The 12725-nt window shown below is 38.4% G+C and overlaps 1 protein-coding gene across 3 annotated transcripts in view; it reads right to left on the minus strand.

Annotated features, from left to right (window-relative positions):
* Positions 1 to 12725, minus strand: part of CPQ (carboxypeptidase Q) — a 438881-nt gene that overhangs the window by 92457 nt on the left and 333699 nt on the right. For all 3 annotated transcript variants that reach the window (XM_053661098.1, XM_037131100.2, XM_053661099.1), the window contains exon 7: positions 10181 to 10382. In XM_053661098.1, coding sequence (XP_053517073.1) covers positions 10181 to 10382 — 202 coding nt within the window. The remainder of the gene's footprint in view (positions 1 to 10180; positions 10383 to 12725) is intronic.

Raw genomic sequence — 12725 nt, forward strand, 5'->3', positions numbered from 1 at the left:
GTGTAATAACTATGTGGTACCAGGTGAGTACTTGGAATTTTGAGGGGATCACTTGTTAAGTGTTTGACTGTGTAAACACTTTGTGTACACCTAAAACTTTTACACAATGATATTTTATTTATTTTTCTAAGATTTTATTCTTATTTATATTTAGAGAGAGAGGAAGGGAAAAAGAAAGAGAGGGAGAGAAACATCAATGTGTGGTTGTCTCTTGTGTGCACCCAAGTGGGGAACTGGCCTGCAACTGAGGCATGTGCCCTGACTGGGAATTGAACCAGCGACACTTTGGTTTGCAGCCCATGCTCAATCTACTGAGCTATGCCAGCCAGGGCTATACAATAATATTTTAGTTAAACTATAATTGAAAATTTAAATTAAAAAAAAAGAATACAGAGCTGGCCACACAGATTCCAAGGAATAAAAGTAGTCTATTCCACACCCCCCCAAAACCCCCCCAAAACCCCAAAATCCCCCCAAACCAACCAAACAAACAAACAAAAAATGGGGAAAGAGGCTTGGAAACAATTGGAAACATTTAAAAATTGGTCATTTATGGAATATGATATTAAGCAATTATTATAAAATATTTTAGGAGAAATAATAGTATTATAATTATTATATAAAAAAGAGTCCTTACCTTTCACATACACAAATTAAAATATTTACTAATTAAATGATGATATAATGTTGGCATTCACTTCAAAGTTACCTGAGTGTAGAGGAGTTAATGGAATGTGAATGAAAAAAGACTGCCCGTGAATGAAGAATCCCTGAAGCTGAGTGACGAGTAAAGGAGAGTTCACTGGACTCTTCCCTCTACTTTTGTACAGGTTTAAAATTTTCTGTAAGAATTTTTAAAACTATAGTGTAAAATCACTTAAGATAATCAAACGGCTATAGGGAGTTTTAAATTCTCTAATCACTTAATGTTTGTGTTGACAAAGTTCACATAGCTGATAGAAAGAAAACACATTTTGAAATTCTTACTGATTTTCAAGCAATTTTTAGATTTTTTTGTTAGAAATTTTAATTTCTAGCAGCTTTATTTATTCTAGCAGCAGTTTTCCATGATAAAGTCTTTCCTCTTTTTTTCCCCCATGATTATTAAGTAAACCAAATTGCAGTCGTAGATGTGAGCTCCTGGGGAAAAGAGCCATATTTTATTTTTGTATCCTCTATAATGTACATATAATATGGTTGAATGAAGTGTTATGTAAGGAGTCAATCGGAGTATTTGTAAAGTACTAAGTGAAACTGATGGAAAGCCAAATGCACAAGAAGAGGAACCCAGAAAAAGTAATCTCGAAACTATAAAAGGGGCAGCTAGAGAAATGAAACTTTACTAAGCTATTATTAGAAGGCATAGGAAATAGAAGATAGAGAAATTAAGTCATAGTGTTTTTTGAGTCCTTATAGTGCATAAAATAAAGTAGTGATTTAGTGTTAGCCTCTGATTTTCTAAAGGAATTGTCCCAGCTCTGTGCTCCTTCCTCCCAGACCCTCTCGCTTTGAACCTCCTCCTGGAGTGTGATGGGGTACCCCTAGCACGAGCTTCATGGACTCCCTCTTAAAAACACTGCTCTCATCATGTTCTCTTTCTGCTGAAGAGTTCTGGTGACTTTGCTTTGAGTTTCCCACCTGAAATGTATGGATCTTCTTCCCCTGGTGCAGAGAAAGTCAACTGTTCTTCCCACTCACTGCTGTCCAAGATGAGTCTTCGGCCCAGTGAAATCATTCTCCTAACCATCCCCATGGGGACACCTGCCTTTGTTCATATTAGTTCTGTCAGCAGGAATTCCCTTCTCTACTTATACTACTCATCTTTGAATATCCAGCTTTCCTGTCTTCTATCCTATGGGTTCCTGCAGTTTTTCTGCATGTGTTATTTATCTTGTTACTATAACAAAACTTTCTTTCTATTGTTACTTAATTTTTCTGTGTTTATCTTCAAGTCAGTACTTATAATCAGCAAGCATTTACTGGATACCTATTGTGTTCCAGGTAATAATGAGTATTGTGGATAAAATACTCAGTCTCCAATCCAGTTTGAGTTAAAAATACAAGGCATAGCAACTTTAAGGTGAAAGTGTGTACTTTAAATCACAGTTTAAGGCAACAATAGAAGAGACTTTATAAGGCAGTGCATGCCTAATTGCCCAATGGTATAAACACTGCCCTTTCCTTTGAGGTTACAGTCATACTACAGGGCCTGAGCCAGGTATGCTTTGATCAAGACACTCAATGGCTTCTCTGGAGCCAAAGCAGACCTACTGCAAGGGGGAGGAGCAGATGAAGCTTATTAGCTATTCCGATGTGCAATTTCTAATAGTGTGATATTGCTGTGGGTGTTATATATACCTATTTAGCATATAGCAGTCAAGAAATATTAAAGCAAGAGCTCTGACTCAACTGAGTTAAAGAGGTAAGAGACAGCCACCTGCTATAATTCCTTGTATAGCCTTCATCACTCTGTATTTTTCTCCATTCTTGATTTATTTGTTATAGTCTGTTTCTTCCCACTGCCCTTTCTTCCTCCCCTACTATGTGTAAACTCCACATGAGCAGAGACCCTCTAAGTCTTTTTTCATATTCTATCTTCAATATCTACAGTGCCTGGTTTATAGTAAGCACTCAAGACATGCTTGTTAGTGGAATGAAACTGTCTGCTTCTTTAAATGATGGCTATAGTTAAAATCCAGGGAGTGGCCTTTTCAGGTTCGCAGTGGGGTGAGGTCTGCTCACTATACAGTGTCGATCTCTCCAAACATTACTGGCACAGACTGTTTTCACCATAATGGAGGCATCTTTTAAGTAGGGACAATAGGAAACATAGAACTGCTGGGTCAAACTATTTCACCTTTTGATTCTCAAACATTTGAGTCCTGAGTCCAGAGGCTGAACCCTCAATTTACTTTATATTATCATTCCTACTTGTGTCCTCTCTCTTGGAACATTTGAGAAGAAAGGCCTTTGGAAATACAGAAATGGAAAGTTTTGATTTAGCTCTGCTTAGTGCCACATGAAGTATTAGACAAAAATAAGCAAGATGGAAAATGTGTGAAATTCTGAGTAATCTGCATATTTGGTACTTCAATATAGAGATGAACGGTTGTAGAAAAGAGTAAAGAAATTAAAATGTGATTTTGAAGATAATTGAATATGTAAAGAGAATAGCTCAATGAAGCAATTATTACTAAAGTAATCATAACCATGGTTACAGCATCACTGTTTTTTAAAAAATTTATTTATTTATTTATTTTTAGAGAAAGGGGAAGGGAGGGAGAAAGAGAAGGAGAAAAACATCAATGTGTGATTGCCCCTCATATGCCCCCTACTGGGGACCTGGCCCACAATCCAGGCAAGTGCCCTGACTGAGAATCCAACCAGTGACCCTTTGGTTTGCAGGCCAGCACTCAATCTACTGAGCCACACCAGCCAGGGCAGCATTACTGTTTACAAACCTCTCTCACATCATCTGACACTCTCTACACATGAGAACCTACTGATTCAGCATTCGATTCATGGACATTTTTTCAAAGGCCAAGCCCTTCTTCTCAGGCACTGGGAAGTCTGAGGAATTCACAGTCACAATTATAAGAAAACAGTAAGTGCTGTAAGGAGAAGTGAGCACAGGGCATTATGGGCATATTCAAGGGGCGCTTAATTCAGACTGCTGGAGATCAAAGAAATTTTGTGAGAGGAGAACAAGAAGCTGAATCGTGGATGAGTAGGAATTAGCTGCTGAAGAAGACAGAATAGGGCAGGTCCAACATCATGGAAGTGTGAGAATACAGGGTGCACCAGGAATTTCAATTAGACCCATGTGAATGAAAGGAGCAATGAGAGAGGAGGGTATACAATGTCCAGAGGATAGAAGAAGAGCCTTGGATTCCATGCTAAGTAAAGGCATGATGCTCTGGAGACACTGGGAAACACGGACGGATTTTAAACAGGGAGAGATGATCAGATATTGCAGCTACTCTTTGTTGCTTATCCATTGAGAATCTTCCATCTTCTTCTTAAAGAATCCCAATTTTTCTTATATGTCAGGAGGTTACATTTTTTTTCCAGTGGAGTCTAGGCCCAGGATGTAAAGTTTGATCAATGGAAGCCAGCCTGGGTGATTCTACTTCATTGCCACTGCCTGGTTTAGCCATGGGCACGTGTCACAATGCCGGCCAAAGGGAAGGGCTTCTGGAAGAGATTTCCTCTCTTAAAAAAGTGATATCTACTGTGAACATTCTTATGCCATTGCACAACATGTGAGCATGTATTGCTGAGAACAACTGCAGCCATCTTGAGACCATGAGCAAGCCTGAAGACAGAAGTCAACATGCTGAGGATGGCAAAGTGGAAAGATGAAAGGAAGAAAAGGCCTTGATGTGGCTGATGGCTAACTTATGTGTTCTGTAACCACCCTCTCCAGAGTTCTTTTGGAAAAATAATCCCCTTACTGCCATTCTGAGTTGGGTCTCTTTTTGAATTTAGCAGCCCAAAATATCCCAATTTTTAAACTGATTTTTTATTATGAAAATTCCCCATGGCAGCAGTGAACCAATTAGGTGTAAGGGAACTAAAAATGCAGGTCAGAATGTTAGTAGGAGGCTAACTGCAGGAATCAGTGACAAGGAGATGAAGTCTGTGGGATGGGGAGTGGGGGATAGGTTTAATAATACAGGGGATTTGGAGTGAACAGGACTTAGAGACCATTGGTTGTATGTCCAAGATGATGAAACAATTTCTAGATGTTAGTGCCAGGCAATGAGATAGGAAACAGAGGGGAAGGGACACCTGTGGGTTCTCGGTAGAAATGATATCATATAGGCTACAATACCCCTTTTGCAGATAAAATAACCAAGTATCAATTCACTAGACTGACCAGTCTGTGAAGCTACGGATCTTATCTATTTTCTACACTAATGATTCCCCTTTGCCATACAGTAGATGATTAATAAGGATACTTAATAATAAATGAGTGAAGTTTGAATAATTAAGATAGCACATGCAGTTAGAAATTGTGAAGTCAGGAAACACACTCAAGGGCTCTAATTCTTGCTAGCACACTGTCTACCACATGCCAACAATATCAGAAAAAGATTGACTCTCTGATTCTGAAGCACCAGAGAAAACTCTTACCAGTAGATGTAGAACAAGGGTGGGCTCTCTCAGGTCACATTAAGAAAGTATCTATTTTTTTCTTTACTGTATAGTTTATGGAAGAGTTTCTTAAAATAGATGATGTTCAAGAAAGATGGATTTAAGGACATCTGAGAGCCATGGACTTTATCTCGTTGCTGACACATTTAATGAAATAGATTCCTCTCATTCTAACCTGGAGTTTATAATTGAAGATCAGGGATAAATTTAAGACTGAAGTCTTCTCCTCAGTGAAGAGGAACTAACTAAATGACTCTGAGACTACTTTAAGTCATACTCTTATGTTGCCTTTAAAAGAGTCAGGGAACAACCGTTTACCATCTTGCTTATATGAGCCACTAAAATACTAGAAGATGTTATTCAACATCTCTCTTCCTGTAAAAGCAAAAAACCCTAAGTGTTAAAGCTTCTCCAATTTTTATATGATTCTCCCAATATTTTTTTCTATTTTTATGTCTCTATTATCAGCATCCTTTGGTTCTTTCACATTCTTGAGCTGAGGGACCCAAAGCTTGTTGATAAAATAATTATTTCTATGTTTTGTTTCTTCTCTCATGTCAGACTTACAAGAATTTAAATGTTTTCCAAAATTAAACTAAGAGATACAGAAGAAGCAAAAAAAGTAGAAAACATTGACCTTAACCTCAAAGAATTGACCACTGGGGATGGGAAGCAAGATGCATATAAACTCTTACTAATCCAAGAAAAATGTCCCTGTGCAGTTCAGGGGCCAGACTGCAGATAATACAGAAGTGTTTTGAAAATTTAGAAAGGCGATAGAGCTTCAGGGATTGTTAAGGAAGAATTCATGGACACTGATGAATGTAGAGTGAAACTTAAAGAGCATTTGCGATTAGAGAAGAAGAATAGGAAGGCGTATAAAAGGAGGAGGAAATGGAGGAGGCTGGAGTATAAAGCTATGTGGAACAGAGTTTATATGGCAAATCCATCTATAATACTTAATTTTTTATCATCCCCCCAACAAAGCTTTATTTTAGACATCAACTAGATGGATGAAAAACATCATATTTCCTCCTAAAAGATGACCCTTTCATGAATTAATATATTTGGCTTTGATAATTAATAAACATCATGTTGAATTTTAATTCTATCTGTGGTCTTAATTAGCATTTTGATATTGAGTACATGTGGAACCTTAAAAAATTAGGTCCCTATTATCAGACTACAGAAACTTGATAGGCTAAACATATGGTAGGGACTCAATAAACATTTGTTGCATCAATAAGAAAAAGAAAAGAAAAAGAGAAAAAAGAAAGGATGCAGTTTGAAAATATTATTTCTCATTAATTTTTCAAATGTCAGGTGGGCAATTATTTAAATTGTAAATAATTATTTTGAATCCTATCTTTAGGTTTAATTCATTTAAATTGCTGTATCTTCAAGAATACAGGGTACATTATTGGTATATATGTATATTTTTTTTAGATTAACTATGGTTCTTCATCTTTTCCTGAAGTCCCTGAAATTTTCAATAGGCATCAAGAATTATAACGTAAACAGTTACATTATTTCTTTCAGGAATAGCCTGAACCTGAAATATCAAAAGATAGCACAAGAGTAATAGTGGAAAACAGCAATCTGGTTCCACGTTACAATACTCTAAAGAAAATAGAAAGAATTCCAGGAAATGTTAGTTGCAGTCTAAATGAACCTCTGACTTTATATAAACCTTCCTGATTGACAGAGATACAGAGGGGAGTGGAACGAAGAACATGAGAAGAAGTAAGCAGTTATTTACAATAACAAACTCCTTTCCCCAGGGGTAAGTTATTCTGGAGCAGGAATGAACTGAAACCCTTCGCATAAGCAAGAACTGAGTAAGATAAACATGTCAGACACTGCCATAGACTTGGAAGACTCTCGGCATTCCAGACTCCCCTGTGTTGTATATTGTGGGAAAGGGGCCACCAGCCTTGAAACCAAAGTGGCCTGTTCTCAGGGTGACATCTGTATTTAAGAGCAAGATAACCTTGGGAAGCATTTAGTCTTTCTCAGTCTGTTTCTTTATCTGCAAAGTAGGGATAATCATCATTATCTCTTAGGAGGGTACAGATTTAAAAAGGCAGTGTCTGCAAGAGCCAGAGTGTCTGATAAATAGTAGGAGCTCAGTAAATGGTGATTTGTATTAATTCTTAAGCAACCACATGGGCTAAATTCTCCACTCCATTGGAGCAAGAGGGAAAGGCCTCTTTATCTTTGTGAATACAATGCAATCAACTTATTAAATCCAAGCAGACATTCCATATCTACATATTCTATATCTACATAAAAAAATAAAGCTCGAGCCAATTGTCAATCATCCAATGCAATGAAAGCAGACATACAGTCATCCCCCTTTATCAAAGGTTTCATTTTCCTTGGTTTCCTGGTTTCCATTACCTGCAGTCAACTGTGGCTCACAAATATTAAATGAAAAAATCCAGAAATAAACAATTCATAAGTTTTAAATTGTGCGCTGTGCTGAGTAGTGTGATGAAATCGCATGCTATCGGCCAGGACATGACTCATCCCTTTGTCTAGTGTATACACACTGTATACGCCACCCACTTGTTAGTCACTTAATAATCACCTAGATTAGTGCAGTATAGAGGCAGAAAGACAGAGATCACATTCACATCGCTTTTATCTACAGTATATTATCATTCTTCTAAGTTATTATTTGTTATTGTAGTTAATCTCTTAGCATGCCTCATTTATAAATGAAACTCTATCATAGGTATGTATGTCTAGGAAATAACACAGTATATGCATAGTATAATAACACAGTATATGCATAGTATAGTAACACAGTGTATGTCATATGTATCTGCAGTTTCGGGCCTTCCCTTGGGGGAGTATCCCCCCCAGACAAGGGAGAACTAGTGCACCCAGGAGGAGGGGTACATACTTTTTGCTCTACCCTTATGTTAATTTCAGCGCCCCATCTCCCCTGTAACCACCCCCAGTCTCTACTCCAATTCGCCCACAATCCGTCAGTCTTTTTCTCATGTCTGCTACCCAGCAAACTGATTTAACTTTTCTCAAATTTTACGAATATTCCTACTAAAAAATGTAAGGATCAGAAAAAAATCTAAAATTCAAATAAATCATTCTATACAATTTAAAGACCCTGACCATGATTAAAACTTACACATACATAGAGAATTTTGGTTCTCACGTGACGCACAGTACTGTAGATGGAAATGTTTTAAAATATTTCAAAACAAAATTAAAACATATAAAAACCATTGGAGAGAATTTGGGTGCTTGTATTAAAAGATAGCTCTTTCTATTTTTAGTTATGAAAGATTTTTATAAACCTTAAAGTGTAAAATATGCTTTAACTATCTACAATATGTCAGGAATAAACTTTAAAAATGTTTCAGATACATGTAGTATGCTGTTGGTGAAATCTACCTTTAAGGCTAAAAAAAAGAAAGAAAGCTGGAGTGGGGCTGGATCTACAGAGACACTTTTATTTATTTTAACCTGTGAAATGCTTTGTAGACACCAAAATGGTTCTGGAAACAGTAATGTTAAAACGGTTCAAAAGCTGAACTTTCAATTTGCGAAGTATAAACACAGAATAATTTGCAAATCGATCCTTTAACAATGATTTTTTCTTTTTTTTTAAATTTTATTTAGTTATTTTTCAAGTACAGTTTTTTGTCTATTTTTCCCATCCCAGCCTCCCCCGCCCCTTGCTCCCCACCTCCCTCTCATCTCCACCCCCCCCCCCCCCCCCCCCAGTTCTCGTCCCTGTGTCCTTCCTATTTGTTCCTCCAAATCCCTCCCCCTTTTTGCCCTTAACTTCCCTTCCTTCTCCCCTCTGGTCACTATCCCCTTGTTCTCCATTTCAGTGTCTTTGTTTTTTTTTTTCTGCTTGCTTGTTTGTCTTGTTGCTTAGCTTCCTGTTAAAGGTGAGATCATATGGTATTTGTCTTTCAGCACCTGGCCTACTTTAACAATGATTTTGATTATGTATATAATGGTGTTAAGGGAACAACCTGAGGTCACAGATTTTTAGCATCATCAATAGCCCTTCCCCATGGCCAGTCTACGGCAAATTTGTGAAGTGGTGTAAGTTGGTCTTCATGAAGACTGTTCCACTTTCTAGTCCTGTAGCCTCCCCAGGCCTAGTCCTGTTACATCATTTCATCCCTGCCCAGGACTTCTCTTAAAACATACCAACCTGATAAATCACCGATTAGGTTAGCCTTTGCCCAACCTCTGACATGAGTCTTTGCATTAGAACAGCGATTTTCAATCTTTTTCATCTCATGTCCCATATAAACTAATGACTAAAATTCTGTGGCACATCAAAAAATATATATTTTTTGCCAATCTTACAAAAATATACTTTTAATTCATTAACACAGGCAGGCTATTGTTGTGTTGGCTGTTGTCATTTTTTAAAATATGACAATCTAAGTGAAAGGAGGTCAGCACTCTTGGCTAAATAGTCACATATTGTATGTTTTAAAAATACTTGGGGCACATGGGTTGAAAATGGCTACCTTAGAAAAAAGCCATTAGTGGGAAGTATCGCACCCTCAAAAACCAAATCTCTAATGATAAAATTTCAGACACCACCTATTTTGGAGAGGGAATTATTTGGGTGAGAGAAGATCTCCTAGCACAGGACTAGAACTATAAGTATATTTGTAGTAATAATCACCTTCTTTCTCAAATATTGATTGTGAGATCACTTCTGCTATAGTCACAAGAGATACACATTAGAAAAAAGAGCATGAGATTTCTAGGCCCAACCCCAGAATCATAAAGAAAGACTCTCTGGGATTGAGAAATTTATAATTTAGAAAAGGAAGACATATGAGTAAACAAATACAAATGAGTACTACTATCCCACGTTTGGAGACGATCAGATTATACCCTACAGACAAGACGCTTAGGGTGTCCATGCATTAATCTGGCCTATCACTATTCACTGTGGAACATGACAATGGAAGGTTTGTCTGAAATTGTAGCAAAAAAGGAACCCCAACTTTATCTTTGGTCTTACCAGGTACTCCAGCTTGGACCCAGAACTTGATGTCTGTCCCTCCTCCATCACTGAAGACCCGTGTGACATTGATGGGCTGCAGCAGGCCCATGACCTCCTTCATGATGGCTCTGGCCTTGTCACTGCCAGTGAACTGCAGCCCATAGGGTAAGAAGGTTCCCCCATCAGACTCCATCACCAGGCTGTAGTTGGAAATATTTGCCTAAAAAAAAAGACACACGTGTTTGGTTTATTTTTGTTGCTGCTACGCTTTCTCCTTGGGAACTATCAACAACAATAATCCAATACTTTCTCTCTTTACCAGTTCTTGCCAAAATGCATCTTGCTCTGCCTGACTTAGGGTCTGGCCTGCATATTACCTAACTGTTCTGAGATGCACAATTACTCATCCTGGGATTTGCCCAACTCGAGTTGACTTGGAAGGACTAAAAAATATGATAAATAGAAATATAAAGGCCCATATAAAATTACTCAACTATTGCTACTAGCCATAGTATTCTTTCAACAAATTTTTCTTAAGTGAATACTGTGTACCAGGATGTAATTCTTCTTACATGGCGGGGGGTCGCCAGATATATTAGTGATGATCCAATGAAACAAGGTATGCTCTTTGGACTATTTCTCTGCACCTCTTTCCTCTAAATAGATATTCTATCTTCTTTTAATTGTGAGTTCTGCTGAAGCTTAAAGGCATCAAACTGACAGGTTTGTCTTCAGTTTCTGATGTTGTTCTTCCATCTGTTGAATCCCCCGGGAGGGAGGTAACAGAACAACACATGAAACACTACTCTGTCTGGTGTACAGCCACAGCACTCTAAACCCTGGCTCTCCGCCAGGCTGTTAGCTTGTCATCTCTTTCCAAATAAAGTCTGGTAAGAAATCGCACAGCGACTTCATGTAGCCAGTACTGGCACTACAGGAGCTCAGAATGTAGGAAGCTCTCGCCGGGTTGCATAGCTAAATTGCCACATTGACCTAAGACCCGCAAGTTTACAGTCCTTCAAACTGGTCTGGCCATCTGTTTCCCAGGAGACATCCACTTCTTCAAGACTGACCAACAACTACTAGGTTGAGTTACTCCCAAGCTATTCCTGGAGGGCACTGTGTTCATTCCTCATTTTTTTTTTGCCTAGTAAAAATCAATAATAACATTTGTACAGTTCTCCCAGAGAGCTTTCATATTTATAATCTCCTTTGATCTTCTTCCATAACCCATAAAGTAGACAAAGCAGCTTTATGGTTGACGCTGTTTTATAGAGAGGAACTGAGGATGAGAGAGGTCAAGTGATTTGCTCAAAGTCACTTGGTTGGCAAGTGGTAGAGCTGGGTCTGAAATCACTGCTTTCCAAAACTCCACACCCCCCTGGCTAGCATGGGGTCAAGTGATAAGTTAACGCTTGTTCTGAATTAGAATGACTTTTCACTTACATAACCAATTAAAGGTTGCATAAGTGTTTTTCCCCCCTAAAACAGATTCCTTTTACAATGATTTCCCAACTATTGCCATGGAAGTGTAAATGTTGTTACAAGGGCAAAAGCAGTGGTGCGTTCTCAGGGAGGGTGTTGCCAGCATTTATAAGGACTGAACGAGGTGACGAGGTGGCCCTGGGATACCAATATTTTGTTTTTGTTAATCATAAGAAAGTTAAAGAGAAGTCTGCTCATATTTGTATTCTCACTTCTAAAGAATTTCTGTCTTAATGAGGATTTTCAGAGAAAGACCCAAGGCATTCATAATGAAAAGTGTCATCTCAGTTTTCCACTGTGCCTACTACAGAACAGCAGCATCATTAGAGTAAATAATGTGCAAAACATTTGCACTAATGCCTTGTGTTCAGGGCTTGTGCATGTAGCACACCAAATTTTAGGCCAGCAGGTTGATATGTCCTGACCTTCTCCCCTTGTATGCCCTACTCAACTGCACGCCAAACTCCGTCTCCTGTGAAAGGGAGAATAGAAACATCATGACTTATTTGCACATGGAAACAGAACTGGGTAATCTTCTATGTGAGGCTTCCCACATTGCAGGCAAATCCCATCTTTCCAACATGAAATGAAGCAAAGTGCTCCTAATTATTTACTATTCAGGTTAAAAGTGAAGCTAGGCAGTTTGGGTGTCAGACCCAACACTAAGAAGCAGCCCAGCGAGGTGGTCACAAGCCTGGACCTACTCTATTCTATTTCTGACTCAACATTGACATGCTGGTTTACTAAAGGTGATGACTGGCTCTCTCCCTCTTGTCTCTGTGCTATGTCACCTTGGCCTTTGGCTTCTCCACCTTTGGCAGGTTGGTACAAATGCTTTTTCCCAAAGCTTAAATGATAAATCTGCACATATGAAACTTTGAGCACCTTCAATTAAAAAAGTTTTGTAAGCCAAAGTCAAAGTGGTTGCATGAGCTAAACTTGACAGGGCACAAATGTGGCCTGTGCATTATGGTCTTCTTGGCTGTGCATTATTGTCTTCTTGGCTGTCTTGAACTGCAGAGGAATAGATGTCCTAGGGACAGCAGACTCCACAGTTTGTGAATGCCACTGTGCAATG

This window comes from Artibeus jamaicensis, unplaced genomic scaffold, assembly GCF_021234435.1.
Source record: "Artibeus jamaicensis isolate MK-2021 breed Jamaican fruit bat unplaced genomic scaffold, CSHL_Jam_final scaffold_916, whole genome shotgun sequence".
NCBI lineage: Eukaryota > Metazoa > Chordata > Mammalia > Chiroptera > Phyllostomidae > Artibeus > Artibeus jamaicensis.